Source organism: Salmo salar, chromosome ssa15 (genome assembly GCF_905237065.1).
Source record: "Salmo salar chromosome ssa15, Ssal_v3.1, whole genome shotgun sequence".
Classification (NCBI taxonomy): domain Eukaryota; kingdom Metazoa; phylum Chordata; class Actinopteri; order Salmoniformes; family Salmonidae; genus Salmo; species Salmo salar.
Window position 1 is genome coordinate 60,435,402 of NC_059456.1, and position 16,328 is coordinate 60,451,729.

General features: G+C 49.5%; 1 protein-coding gene across 1 annotated transcript in view; it reads left to right on the forward strand.

Moving 5' to 3' along the window:
• Positions 1-16,328, forward strand: part of LOC106571880 (peregrin) — a 170,738-nt gene extending 154,410 nt beyond the window's left edge. Inside the window, 16 exon segments of the mRNA XM_045695903.1 lie at positions 6,517-6,706; positions 7,179-7,466; positions 9,294-9,811; positions 9,978-10,176; positions 10,495-10,626; positions 10,755-10,883; positions 10,968-11,367; positions 11,517-11,825; positions 12,052-12,134; positions 12,136-12,180; positions 12,182-12,284; positions 12,400-12,547; positions 12,687-12,820; positions 13,126-13,241; positions 13,865-14,019; positions 14,557-16,328. Of these exon segments, the coding sequence (XP_045551859.1) occupies positions 6,517-6,706; positions 7,179-7,466; positions 9,294-9,811; positions 9,978-10,176; positions 10,495-10,626; positions 10,755-10,883; positions 10,968-11,367; positions 11,517-11,825; positions 12,052-12,134; positions 12,136-12,180; positions 12,182-12,284; positions 12,400-12,547; positions 12,687-12,820; positions 13,126-13,241; positions 13,865-14,019; positions 14,557-14,740 (3,133 nt within the window). The 3' untranslated portion in view covers positions 14,741-16,328.

Consider the following 16,328-nt stretch of genomic DNA (forward strand, 5'->3'; position numbering starts at 1 on the left):
TCAGTCACAGTACCACACGACACTCATCCAACTACAGGTCAGTCACAGTACCACACGACACTCATCCTACTACAGGTCAGTCACAGTCCCACACGACACTCATCCTACTTCAGGTTAGTCACAGTACCACACGACACTCATCCTACTACAGGTCAGTCACAGTACCACACGACACTCATCCTACTACAGGTCAGTCACAGTACCACACGACACTCATCCAACTACAGGTCAGTCACAGTACCACACGACACTCATCCTACTACAGGTCAGTCACAGTACCACACGACACTCATCCTACTCCAGGTCAATCGCAGTACCACACGACACTCATCCTACTTCAGCTTAGTCACAGTACCACACGACATTCATCCTACTCCAGGTCAGTCACAGTACCACACGACACTCATCCTACTACAGGTCAATCACGGTACCACACGACACTCATCCTTCTACAGGTCAGTCACTGTACCACACGACACTCATCCTACTACAGGTCAGTCACAGTACCACACGACACTCATCCTACTACAGGTCAGTCAGTCACGTACCACACGACACTCATTCTACTGCAGGTCAGTCATTCACAGTACCACACGACACTCATACTACTGCAGGTCAGTCACAGTACCACACGACACTCATCCTACTACAGGTCAGTCAGTCACAGTACCACACGACACTCATCCTACTACATATCTGTCACAGTACCACACGACACTCATCCTACTACATATCTGTCACAGTACCACACGACACTCATCCGACTACAGGTCAGTCACAGTCCCACACGACACTCATCCTACTTCAGGTCAGTCACAGTACCACACAACACTCATCCTTCTACAGGTCAGTCACAGTACCACACAACACTCATCCTACTACAGGTCAGTCACAGTACCACACGACACTCATCCAACTACATTTCAGTCACAGTACCACACGACACTCATCCAACTACAGGTCAGTCATAGTACCACACGACACTCATCCTACTACAGGTCAGTCACAGTACCACACGACACTCATCCTACTACAGGTCAGTCACAGTCCCACACGACACTCATCCTACTTCAGGTTAGTCACAGTACCACACGACATTCATCCTACTACAGGTCAGTCACAGTACCACATGACACTCATCCTACTACAGGTCAGTCACAGTACCACACGACACTCATCCAACTACAGGTCAGTCACAGTACCACACGACACTCATCCTACTACAGGTCAGTCACAGTACCACACGACACTCATCCTACTCCAGGTCAATCGCATTACCACACGACACTCATCCTACTTCAGCTTAGTCACAGTACCACACGACATTCATCCTACTCCAGGTCAGTCACAGTACCACATGACACTCATCCTACTACAGGTCAATCACGGTACCACACGACACTCATCCTTCTACAGGTCAGTCACGGTACCACACGACACTCATCCTACTACAGGTCAGTCACAGTACCACACGACACTCATCCTACTACAGGTCAGTCAGTCACAGTACCACACGACACTCATCCTACTACAGGTCAGTCACAGTACCACACGACACTCATCCTACTACAGGTCAGTCACAGTACCACACGACACTCATCCTACTACAGGTCAGTCACAGTACCACACGACACTCATCCTACTACAGGTCAGTCAGTCACAGTACCACACGACACTCATCCTACTACAGGTCAGTCAGTCACAGTACCACACGACACTCATCTTACTACTGGTCAGTCAGTCACAGTACCACACGACACTCATCCTACTACATGTCTGTCACAGTACCACACGACACTCATCCGACTACAGGTCAGTCGCAGTACCACACGACACTCATCCGGCTACAGGTCAGTCGCAGTACCACACAACACTCATCCTACTACAGGTCAGTCGCAGTACCACCCGACACTCATCCTACTACAGGTCAGTCGCAGTACCACACGACACTCATCCTACTACAGGTCAGTCACAGTCCCACACGACACTCATCCTACTTAAGGTTAGTCACAGTACCACACGACATTCATCCTACTACAGGTCAGTCACAGTACCACATGACACTCATCCTACTACAGGTCTGTCACAGTACCACACGACACTCATCCAACTACAGGTCAGTCACAGTACCACACGACACTCATCCTACTACAGGTCAGTCACAGTACCACACGACACTCATCCTACTCCAGGTCAATCGCAGTACCACACGACACTCATCCTACTTCAGCTTAGTCATAGTACCACACAACATTCATCCTACTCCAGGTCAGTCACAGTACCACATGACACTCATCATACTACAGGTCAATCACGGGACCACACGACACTCATCCTTCTACAGGTCAGTCACGGTACCACACGACACTCATCCTACTACAGGTCAGTCACAGTACCACATGACACTCATCCTACTCCAGGTCAGTCACAGTACCACACGACACTCATCCTACTACAGGTCAGTCACAGTACCATACGACACTCATCCTACTACAGGTCAGTCACAGTACCACACGACACTCATCCTACTACAGGTCAGTCACATTACCACACGACACTCATCCTACTACAGGTCAGTCACGGTACCACACGACACTCATCCTTCTACAGGTCAGTCACAGTACCACACGACACTCATCCTACGACAGGTCAGTCACAGTACCACACGACACTCATCCTACTCCAGGTCAGTCACAGTACCACACGACACTCATCTTACTACAGGTCAGTCGCAGTACCACGCAACACTCATCCTACTGCAGGTCAGTCACAGTACCACACGACACTCATCCTACTACAGGTCAGTCACAGTACCACACGACACTCATAATACTGCAGGTCAGTCAGTCACAGTACCACACGACACTCATCCAACTACAGGTCAGTCACAGTACCACACGACACTCATCCTGCTACAGGTCTGTCACAGTACCACATGACACTCATCCTACTACAGGTCAGTCACAGTACCACACGACACTCATCCTACTACAGGTCAGTCACATTACCACACGACACTCATCCTACTACAGGTCAGTCAGTCACAGTACCACACGACACTCATCCTTCTACAGGTACCACACAACACTCATCCTTCTACAGGTCAGTCACAGTACCACACGACACTCATCCTACTACAGGTCAGTCATAGTACCACACGACACTCATCCTACTACAGGTCAGTCACAGTACCACCCGACACTCATCCTTCTACAGGTCAGTCACGGTTCCACACGACACTCATCCTTCTACAGGTCAGTCACAGTACCACACAACACTCATCCTACTACAGGTCAGTCACAGTACCACACGACACTCATCCAACTACAGGTCAGTCACAGTACCACACGACACTCATCCTACTACAGGTCAGTCACAGTACCACACGACACTCATCCTACTACAGGTCAGTCACAGTCCCACACGACACTCATCCTACTTCAGGTCAGTCACAGTACCACACGACACTCATCCAACTACAGGTCAGTCACAGTACCACACGACACTCATCCTACTACAGGTCAGTCACAGTACCACACGACACTCATCCTACTCCAGGTCAGTCACAGTACCACATGACACTCATCCTACTACAGGTCAATCACGGTACCACACGACACTCATCCTACTTCAGGTCAGTCGCAGTACCACACGACACTCATCCTACTCCAGGTCAGTCACAGTACCACATGACACTCATCCTACTACAGGTCAATCACGGTACCACACGACACTCATCCTACTTCAGGTCAGTCGCAGTACCACACGACACTCATCTTAATACAAGTCAGTCAGTCACAGTACCACACGACACTCATCCTACTCCAGGTCAGTCACAGTACCACATGACACTCATCCTTCTACAGGTCAGTCACAGCACCACACGACACTCATCCTACTACAGGTCAGTCACAGTACCACACGACACTCATCCAACTACAGGTCAGTCACAGTACCACACGACACTCATCCTACTACAGGTCAGTCACAGTCCCACACGACACTCATCCTACTTCAGGTTAGTCACAGTACCACACGACATTCATCCTACTACAGGTCAGTCACAGTACCACATGACACTCATCCTACTACAGGTCAGTCACAGTACCACACGACACTCATCCAACTACAGGTCAGTCACAGTACCACACGACACTCATCCTACTACAGTTCAGTCACAGTACCACACGACACTCATCCTACTCCAGGTCAATCGCAGTACCACACGACACTCATCCTACTTCAGCTTAGTCACAGTACCACACAACATTCATCCTACTCCAGGTCAGTCACAGTACCACACGACACTCATCCTACTACAGGTCAATCACGGTACCACACGACACTCATCCTACTACAGGTCAGTCGCAGTACCACACGACACTCATCTTACTACAAGTCAGTCAGTCACAGTACCACACGACACTCATCCTACTCCAGGTCAGTCACAGTACCACATGACACTCATCCTTCTACAGGTCAGTCACAGTACCACACAACACTCATCCTACTACAGGTCAGTCACAGTACCACACGACACTCATCCAACTACAGGTCAGTCACAGTACCACACGACACTCATCCAACTACAGGTCAGTCACAGTACCACACGACACTCATCCTACTACAGGTCAGTCACAGTACCACACGACACTCATCCTACTACAGGTCAGTCACAGTCCCACACGACACTCATCCTACTTCAGGTTAGTCACAGTACCACACGACACTCATCCTACTACAGGTCAGTCAGTCACAGTACCACACGACACTCATACTACTGCAGGTCAGTCAGTCACAGTACCACACGACACTCATCCAACTACAGGTCAGTCACAGTACCACACGACACTCATCCTGCTACAGGTCTGTCACAGTACCACATGACACTCATCCTACTACAGGTCAGTCACAGTACCACACGACACTCATCCTACTACAGGTCAGTCACATTACCACACGACACTCATCCAACTCCAGGTCAGTCACAGTACCACATGACACTCATCCTTCTACAGGTCAGTCACAGTACCACACAACACTCATCCTACTACAGGTCAGTCACAGTACCACACGACACTCATCCAACTACAGGTCAGTCACAGTACCACACGACACTCATCCAACTACAGGTCAGTCACAGTACCACACGACACTCATCCTACTACAGGTCAGTCACAGTACCACACGACACTCATCCTACTACAGGTCAGTCACAGTCCCACACGACACTCATCCTACTTCAGGTTAGTCACAGTACCACACGACATTCATCCTACTACAGGTCAGTCACAGTACCACATGACACTCATCCTACTACAGGTCAGTCACAGTACCACACGACACTCATCCAACTACAGGTCAGTCACAGTACCACACGACACTCATCCTACTACAGGTCAGTCACAGTACCACACGACACTCATCCTACTCCAGGTCAATCGCAGTACCACACGACACTCATCCTACTTCAGCTTAGTCACAGTACCACACAACATTCATCCTACTCCAGGTCAGTCACAGTACCACATGACACTCATCCTACTACAGGTCAATCACGGTACCACACGACACTCATCCTACTACAGGTCAGTCGCAGTACCACACGACACTCATCTTACTACAAGTCAGTCAGTCACAGTACCACACGACACTCATCTTACTACAGGTCAGTCAGTCACGTACCACACGACACTCATACTACTGCAGGTCAGTCAGTCACAGTACCACACGACACTCATCCTACTACAGGCCAGTCACAGTACCACACGACACTCATCCTACTACAGGTCAGTCACGGTACCACACGACACTCATCCTTCTACAGGTCAGTCACAGTACCACACGACACTCATCCTACTACAGGTCAGTCACAATACCACGACACTCATCCTACTCCAGGTCAGTCGCAGTACCACACGACACTCATCCTACTACAGGTCAGTCAGTCACAGTACCACACAACACTCATCTTACTACAGGTCAGTCGCAGTACCACACAACACACATCCTACTGCAGGTCAGTCACAGTACCACACGACACTCATCCTACTACAGGTCAGTCACAGTACCACACGACACTCATCCTACTACAGGTCAGTCAGTCACAGTACCACACGACACTCATCCTACTACAGGTCAGTCACAGTACCACATGACACTCATCCTACTACAGGTCAGTCACAGTACCATACGACACTCATCCTACTACAGGTCAGTCGCAGTACCACACGACACTCATCCTACTACAGGTCAGTCACAGTACCACACGACACTCATCGTACTACAGGTCAGTCACAGTACCACACGACACTCATCCTACTACAGGTCAGTCGCAGTACCACACGACACTCATCCTACTACAGGTCAGTCACAATACCACACGACACTCATCCTACTACAGGTCAGTCACAGTACCCTGCCTCGGCTGGTGGTTTTGAAGGTATCCATGTCCAAACTCTATCTCAGTCTAATCCTTTCTGCATCTTTCTACCCCCACACTTTCCCCTCCCACAGGTACATAGATAAGTCGGTAGAGGAGCTGGATGAGGAGGTGGAGTATGACATTGATGAAGAGGACTACATCTGGCTGGACATCATGAATGACAAGCGGCGTAGTGACGGGGTGACGCCCATCCCCCAGGAGGTGTTTGAGTACCTCATGGACCGGCTGGAGAAGGAGTCCTACTTCGAGAGCCACAACAAGGTGATAAACACTAGATACACTCTGTCTCTCGCTCTGAGTGACAGCTTTTGTGTCAGTATAATAGACTACCAGTGCAGCAAGTGCCACTGGCTGCTGTTAAGCTTTCTTGACTTGGACATGCATGGCTAACCTTTGTCTAACCAGCTGCTCTTAGCGAAAATGTTTTTGGAGTACCTTTTCAAGCTAATAGTTTATGTTTAGAGTTTACACTTCCTCTTCCAATTCTATTGTGGGGAGGTCAAAATAATGAAAAACTATCTACCAAATATATTTATTTAAAAATGATGATTCATTCTCCTTGCCATTATCATTCACTTGATGATAAGACAAGACGTGAACACATTTTTCTTTGCTAAGGTATGATGGGGTCCCTGGGTTGCCGGTTTGCCTGGGCAAGAAAAGGTTCAAGACCTAAATGGTTATCCCCTTACCCTCTTCTCTTTTCTTCTCCCCCTTTTCCATTCTCTCCCAGATGGACCCCAGCGCCCTGATCGACGAAGATGCCGTCTGCTGCATCTGTAACGACGGCGAGTGTCAGAATAGCAACGTGATCCTGTTCTGTGACATGTGTAACCTGGCCGTACACCAGGAGTGTTACGGTGTGCCCTACATCCCTGAGGGCCAGTGGCTGTGTCGGCGCTGCCTCCAGTCCCCTAGCCGGGCCGTCGACTGTGCCCTCTGCCCCAACAAGGGCGGAGCTTTCAAACAGACGGATGACGCACGCTGGGCCCATGTGGTGTGTGCCCTCTGGATCCCTGAGGTGAGAGTGTGTGTGAGGGTAGGAGTGTGTGCCCTCTGGATCCCTGAGGTGAGAGTGTGTGTGAGGGTAGGAGTGTGTGTGAGGGTAGGAGTGTGTGTGAGGGTAGGAGTGTGTGAGAGTAGGAGTGTGTGTGAGGGTAGGAGTGTGTGCCCTCTGGATCCCTGAGGTGAGAGTGTGTGTGAGGGTAGGAGTGTGTGCCCTCTGGATCCCTGAGGTGAGTGTGTGTGTGAGGGTAGGAGTGTGTGCCCTCTGGATCCCTGAGGTGAGAGTGTGTGTGAGGGTAGGGGTGTGTGAGAAGGGTAGGAGTGTGTGTGAGGGTAGGAGTGTGTGTGAGGGTAGGAGTGTGTGCCCTCTGGATCCCTGAGGTGAGAGTGTGTGTGAGGGTAGGAGTGTGTGCCCTCTGGATCCCTGAGGTGAGTGTGTGTGTGAGGGTAGGAGTGTGTGCCCTCTGGATCCCTGAGGTGAGTGTGTGTGTGAGGGTAGGAGTGTGTGCCCTCTGGATCCCTGAGGTGAGAGTGTGTGTGAGGGTAGGAGTGTGTGTGAGGGTAGGAGTGTGTGTGAGGGTAGGAGTGTGTGCCCTCTGGATCCCTGAGGTGAGAGTGTGTGTGAGGGTAGGAGTGTGTGTGAGGGTAGGAGTGTGTGTGAGGGTAGGAGTGTGTGCCCTCTGGATCCCTGAGGTGAGAGTGTGTGTGAGGGTAGGAGTGTGTGCCCTCTGGATCCCTGAGGTGAGAGTGTGTGTGAGGGTAGGAGTGTGTGCCCTCTGGATCCCTGAGGTAAGAGTGTGTGTGAGGGTAGGAGTGTGTGTGAGGGTAGGAGTGTGTGCCCTCTGGATCCCTGAGGTGAGAGTGTGTGTGAGGGTAATAGTGTTTCTGAGGGTAGGAGTGTGTGTGTGAGGATAGGTGTGTGTGTGAGGGTAAATGGTGTTTGTGAGGGTAGGAGTGTGTGTGAGGGTAGGAGTGTGTGTGAGGGTAGGAGTGTGTGCAAGGTTATTTGTTTTTTAAACAACTAATTGACCGATGTCGGTTCAATTATTTGAATTCCATTTAATTCATTTTTGTGAGCTCAATGCGCAGTTTCTCTAGAGATAAATCAGCTCAAGCCCGAACTGTGCGATGTCATAGGGAGTTGTAGTTTTCAACAGGCCAATATTCAACATAATTACCCCGTTTTCTGTACTAAACTAACTACAATGACCACAATCCGTTGCGCACCTACTTGTCCGGTCTGTGTGGGGAATACACAGAAATGGAGAGAAGAGACAGAAGAACACACAATCGAGAGGGATAGAGAGCAGTTGCTTGGTGAGGTATCCTACCTGAAAATACATGATCTATGTGACTGATAGTTGGTATTTAGCAGTCATAAAAGTATGCCTTATTTACTTTGAAGAACTACAACCATTTTTTTTCTTTCAGACAGCATAAGCAGTAGCTCTATAAAGATGATATTAAATAATAAAGTCATCAAATAAAACAAATGTAATAAACACAACTGAAATATTTTATTGAAGTACTATGAATACATTATGGTTAAATGGTAAGCTGTAATGGGTAGTCATGCCCGTTATGGGACTTTTATTCATTGTTTTATTCTGTGTTGTTCAGCCCACATAATGCATACATTTCATGTTTTTTTTTTTGGGGGGGGGGGGTCAAAATTACCTCAAAACACTAATTTCTGAGCACTAGTGCAAGAGTAGGAGTGTGTGAATGCTGTGAGCTGTGTATTGACAAACCGTATGATAGTTTTGATGTCTGTCTGTCCTGTTGACAATCCTGTTGCAATGAATGTGACTGATCTCCTCACCCCTTTTTCTCTCTCCCTAAGGTGTGTTTTGCCAACACTGTCTTCCTGGAGCCCATCGACAGCATAGAGCACATCCCCCCGGCGCGCTGGAAGCTCACTTGCTACATCTGCAAGCAGCGCGGCTCAGGCGCCTGCATCCAGTGCCACAAGGCCAACTGCTACACAGCCTTCCACGTGACCTGTGCCCAGCAGGCCGGCCTCTACATGAAGATGGAGCCTGTCAGGGAGACCGGTGCCAACGGCACCTCCTTCAGCGTCCGCAAGACCGCCTATTGCGACATCCACACCCCGCCCGGCTCTGCACGCCCCATCGGGGGGGTGGGAGGGGCTAGCATGGGCTCCTCCCACAGTGAGGGCGAGCTGGAGGAGGACGATGAACCCAGTATAGGTCACGATGACGACTCCAAGGGCTGGAGCTCAGAGCGGGCCAAGAGGGCCAAGGCTAAGTCCAGACTGAAGATGAAGAGAGCCAGGAAGATACTGGCTGAGAAGAGGAATGCCGCGCCTGTGGTATCTGTGCCTTGTATACCCCCACACAGGTACACACACACACACACAGTGTATACACACACATACACACACACACACACAGTGTATACACACACACACACACTCACTGCAGATACAAAGGCATTACAGATTCAGACATCACATACTCTCCCAGTCTCTTCAGTCCTACCATCTCCCCTGTGTGTTCCTCCCCAGGCTCAGTAAGATCACCAGTAACCTGACAGTGCCCAGGAAAAGCCAGTTTATGCAGCGACTGCATAGCTACTGGACCCTGAAGAGGCAGAGCCGAAATGGAGTCCCTCTGCTGCGCCGGCTCCAGACCCACCTGCAGTCGCAGCGCAACACAGAGCAGCTACATCCACAGCCACAGGCGCCAGAGTCACAGGTTACCACGGTAACCACCACACAGTCTCTGTCTGGTGTTGTTATCTCAGCGGTAGGGAGAATACTACTGGAAACTCTGCATGTGTTTGGACTGATGTATGTGTGTGAGAGAAAGTTATGTAAATGAGAGGCTTGTTTGATTGTGGTGTGAGTGTGCTGCTGCATCCTGATTAACTGTGTTACACTCCCAAACTAACCTGTGTGTGTGTGTGTGTGTGTGTGTGTGTGTGTGTGTGTGTGTGTGTGTGTGTGTGTGTGTGTCTGTTCATTTTGAGTGTTGTGTTACATTGCAAATGTGTGTGTGTGTGTGTGTGTGTTGGTGCCCCAGAGGGACAGTGAGGAGAATAACTTGGCTCTGAAGGAGCAGCTGAAGGCATGGCAGAGACTGAGACATGACCTGGAGAGAGCCAGACTACTGGTGGAGCTCATCCGCAAGAGAGAGAAACTCAAGAGGGAGACGGTGAGACACACACACACACACACTCCTCACATCCACACTTCAAGCACACATTTCTATGACACACAAACTTAACATCTGGCAGTTTGCACAGTGAGCAGTTTTTTTTACAGTGTGTGTGGAATGTGTAGATTAAGGTGCAGCAGATGGCTCTAGAGATGCAGCTGACTCCCTTCCTGGTCCTACTGAGGAACACCCTGGAGCAACTACAGGACAGAGACACCAGCAACTTCTTCACTGAACCTGTCCCTCTGGCTGAGGTAACACACACGCACGCACACACAAACGTTATTTGCACACACAGTGGCTGGTGTGCTTTAACCCTGACCTCTTTTTCTCCTCAGGTGCCAGACTACCTGGACCATATCGAGAGGCCTATGGACTTCCAGACCATGTGGAATCTACTTGAGTCTCACTGCTACCTCAGTTTCGAGGCTTTCGAGGCAGACTTTGGCCTCATTGTCAACAATTGTCTCAAATACAACGCCAAGGACACCGTGTTCTACCGCGCCGCTCTGCGCCTCCGGGAGATGGGCGGGGCCGTGATCAGGACCGCCCGCAGACAGGCTGAGCGAATCGGCTTGGACTATGACACAGGCATGCACCTCCCCCGAGAGCCCAGCCCGGACAGCCAGCGTGACAGAGAGCGAGACCGAGAGAGGGAGCGGGAGAGAGAAAGGGACAGGGACCGAGAACGAGAGAGGGACCGAGACGGAGACAGGCCGCTGTCTTCCAATGAGGAGGGTGAGTGGCTTGGAGTCCTGTTTTACCTCCAGCTTTTCTACTTCCGCCTCTCCCCCTTTCTCCTTTTCCTTCAGTTGCGCTCTTTCAATGAAGTTATGTTGCTGTATATTTGGGATTCTGTACTTGCGTTAAATCTCTCTCTCTCTTAGACCTGCTCTTACAAGAGAACCGGCGGCGGCTGCCATTGGAGGAGCAGCTGTGTTTTCTGCAGGCGCGCTTTGATGAGGTCAGCTCGGGGAAGCACAGCATCGGTCGGTCACGGCGGGCCAAAGCCCTGAGGAAAGAGATGACGGTCATCAAGAGGAAACTGGCCCACCAGAGAGAGGGGGGTTCGGGCATGGGAGGCAGGGACTCAGGGGCCGGAGGGGACAGGGGACCATCCCTCCCCCATCACCCCTCCTCCACGGGACGCCATGACGAGGGGGAGGAGAGCAGCAGTCAGGAGATCAGTGGCAAGGGTGAGACTGAGTGTATATCTAAACTAACTCACAGTAAATACACTCTATGCATTCATATGAATGCATGAATAACTGTTCATAACTATCTCACACTGGCCTACCCCTACCATACTGGTAATTAATGCCCAACTCTCCTTTTACGAAGGAGGGATATATAATATACTGTACTTCCATTTTCTCTTCCTCGTTCTCTCTGTAGATCTAAGTGCATCGTCCTCGGCTCTAGCTCCAGAGGTGGGACGTCGTACCTCTGTCCTCTTCTCCAAGAAGAACCCCAAAACGGCCGGACCCCCCAAGAGGCCGGGCCGCCCCCCCTAAGAACAGAGATGCGGGGGTAAGCCCTAGTCCGATAGGTCCCCCCCCAACTGCCCCTCCTGTCCCCCCCTCGGCAGAGGAAGAGACCCCGCAGCCCTCACAGCAGCTCCAGCTCCGAGAGTGACAGTGACGACCTTCTTCCGAGTGAGACACACGCACAATCACACTTCTTACATTGTTATATTGTCATTACTCTTGTTTTTGAAGTAATGACTCAGGTCAGTCTAGTAACTGTAATGGTTATGACTCTGTCTCCTAGGTCTGCCCACTAATGGTTTTGTTGGGGGCAACCAGCCGGTGACAGAGAGTTTTCGGGTGTACAGGAATGAGAGGAGCCTCCCTCGATCCAGCTCTGACTCTGAATCCACCACTAGTAGCAGCAGCAGCGCTGCCTCTGACAGAACCAGGTAATTATAATCCACACACAATGGCATTCATACACAGTCACATAGTCAAACACAACTGAACTTTTAATGATACACACATTTTGGTTTAGGATGAATAAATTACTATTTTATTGTCTTTCTCTTTATCTCTCTCTCTCAGTACCACTCCGTCTAAGCAGGGCCGGGGGAAGCAGTCGTTCTCTCGTTCCGCCTTCCAGGAGGACAGCAGTGAGGAGACATCAGGGACAGAGAATGACTCCTACTCTGTGGGAGGGTCACGTAGTGTCTCACACTGTGAGTGACACACTACACACACACGTATAGGCATGCACTTATCTTCATCTGTTGCTTCACCTCTACCTCTTCTTTTCCCAAAGTGTGTGTGTGTGTGTGTGTGTGTGTGTGTGTGTGTGTGTGTGTGTGTGTGTGTGTGTGTGTGTGTGTGTGTGTGTGTGTGTGTGTGTGTGTGTGTGTTTAGGAGGTGAAAATAGTGTTTTGTGTGTTTCTGTGCTAAAGAAAATGTATCACCTTTTTGGGCCCTCAAACAGGGATGCAAACTGGTATGTGTGTGATTCTGGTGTATCGTGTGTTTCTCTCAGCAGGGTGGGGCCGGGGCCGATCAGGTTGTAGGATGCCATCAGATCACTACTCTTCCCTTGATGCTCTGGACCTGGTGTGGGCCAAGTGTAGAGGCTACCCTTCATACCCTGCTCTGGTAATCCAGCAATGGATGGACACACACACATTAGGATACACCATGGTTGAAATATCTGTTCGGCCACAAAGAGGCAGAACATCATACTTCTCACGCCATATTCATTTAATTTAACCCCTTTTTCGTGGTATCCAATTGGTAGTTACAGTCTTGTCTCAACTCTGCAACTCCCGTACGGACAGGGGAGAGGCGAATGTCGAGAGCCGTGCGTCCTCCGAAACACAACCCAACGAAGCCGCACTGCTTCTTGACACAATGCCCGCTTAACACGGAAACCAGCCGCACCAATGTGTCGGAGGAAACACCGTACACCTGGCGACCGTGTCAGCGTGCATGCGCCCGGCCCGCCACAGGAGTCGCTAGTGCGCGATGGGACAAGGACATCCCTGCCTGCCAAACCCTCCCCTAACCCGGACGACACTTGGCCAATTGTGCACCGCCCAATGGGTATCCCGGTCGCGGCCGGCTGCGACAGAGCCTGGACTTGTATCCAGAATCTCAAGTGGCTCAGCTAGCACTGCAATCCAGTGTCTTAGACCACAGCGCCATTCGGGAGGCCCCTTCGCACCATATTCATGAAACTATCATATATCTACCTCTAACCCTCCTCTTCCCCCCTGTAGATCATAGATCCTAAGATGCCCAGGGAGGGGGTATTCCACCGAGGGGTCCCCATCCCCGTGCCCCCCCTGGAAGTCCTGAAGCTGGGGGAACAGATGACCCAGGAGGCCCGGGAACACCTCTTCCTGGTTCTCTTCTTCGACAACAAGAGAACCTGGTCAGTACACTGTTTCTTCTCTTGACACTGTCAATCTTTTTGTTATGTGTTTTCTCTCTCTCTTTATCTCTCATTGTTCCCACTCATTTTCCTCTTTCTCACTCCACTCAAACCTCTATCCCTCTCACACTCTGGTAGAGAAGTGGTGATTTGAAGACCTCCCCTTCTACAGCTCAGGTTCTTACTCAGTGGAGGCAGCGGAAAACCCAGAATCAGAGTGTATCAGCAAACCTCTGGCTGTAGTCAACAACGTGTAGCTCAGCAGATTTTCACTAGAGCATATCAAATGGCTGTATTCAAGTAATACAAGAACAAAGGGAACTTTTCTTGACATATAAATGCAAGAAAGCCAAAAAAGCCATCGCTCGTCAGCCGAAGTGGGTCAGGAGTGGTTGATGAGGATGCTTTGCGAGAGAACAAAGAGAGAGAGAAAAACCTTGTTTTAGGTCACAGCTCACACAGTAGTTACTATTATATCTGCAGAAGCTACTACCCTGTACTGTATGTCCCTGTGTGTGTTTCTGATCATGTCTGTAGGCAGTGGCTGCCGCGCTCTAAGCTGGTTCCTCTGGGGGTGGACCAGGAGCTGGACAAGGAGAAGATGCTTGAGGGAAGGAAGTCCAACATCCGCAAGTCAGTGCAGGTGGCCTACCACCGTGCCATGCAGCACCGCAACAAGGTCCAGGGAGACCCCAGCAGTGACACCAGTGACAGCGACTGAGCACACACACACACGCGTCTTTGCTGGCCTCCCGTTATATTGATAGGTCTGTGTGTTGATTGATATACCCTGTGGCCTTGGAGAGCAATACTCTAGCACCCAGCACACAGGAGAATCAATGTGCCGGTATAACCTATTGGAAAGCACATGCAACATCCTTTTCTCTCTCACTCACACACACACACGTATGTTGTTGACACACACAGTGGTATTTAATATGAGATGTAAAATATGTATTTAAGAGAATTGAAACAAAAAGGCTATTAAGAGGATGGAAGACAATGCTATGCCTAGAATCATGATGGAAAATTGTCCTTGTATGTGGTTGATATGAGTGTTTACCAGCTCCTGAAAAACAGGATCTGCAAACAGAGGGTTGTATCACGCAAATATGCGCATACACACTTGTATACAGTCAGGTCCAAAGTGATTGCCACCCTTGATAAAGATTAGCAAAAAAGACTATAAAATAAATAATACAAATACTCTGCTATATTGTATGCAAAAATATTCAAAAACTAATTATTTTATACTAATACAATTCCTCAGAGAAAGAGATTTTGATGGTGGGGGTAAAAAGTATAGGCACCCCTATTTTCAATTCCTGACCTTGCGAGGATAATGGCACTGAGCCTTTTTCTAAAATGTTTTCTGAGATTGGAGAACACATTGGGAGAGATCTTAGACCATTTTGTTATTTTATGTTCAATTGACCATTTCTTTGTGGATTTTGATGTGTGCTTGGGGTTATTGTCTTGCTGGAAGATTCACTTGCGGCCAAGTTTCAGCCTCCGGAGGCAACCAGGTTTTTGGCTAAAATGTCCTAGTACTGGGTAAATTTGACCGTAACAAGGGCCCCAGGACCAGTGGAAGCAAAATAGCCCCGTACAGTCGAAGATCCACCCCCATATTTTACAGAAGGTATGGGGTTCTTTTCTGCTCACGCATCCTTATTTCGATGCCAAACCCACCACTGGTGTGCGTGGCTAAAAACCTCTATTTTACTAATCTTTATCAAGGGTGCCAATCATTTTGAACCTGACTACATTCAAACAGGGAAATGCATACACACTCACACAAAGCTCTTCTCATAGGAAAATATACACACACATCCACACACCCCATTGTGTGCACTTATGGTTTGAAAGTACCACTGGTCCAGCAACCCCTCTGCCGCCGCCCCCTCTTACCCCATGTCCAATCACGGCCCAATGGAGCACGAGGTCGGATGGCATGGCCAATCAACTGAGCAAAGCATCTTCCTCTGTTATTTATTCCGTCTCCCAAGGACCTCCAGTCTTCTTCTTCTCCACTAGTCTAACTGACCGTCTTCACAACACTGCATTGTGCAGTCGTTTCCTCTACTCTTCTGTATATGATTTTTTTGGTCGCCTCTGTTTACATCTCCTTTTGTTCTTGTCTGTTGTACAATTCTGGCTGCTGGTGAATAATGAGGACTAATGTAAATGTGGACATGATGAAACACGCCAGCCTCACTGTCTGTTCTAGTCTCAGGCCAATGGCTTTAGAACTTTTATATATACAGATTACATAAGATAGAAGTTTAATAAAATAATTGAGTTTTGTA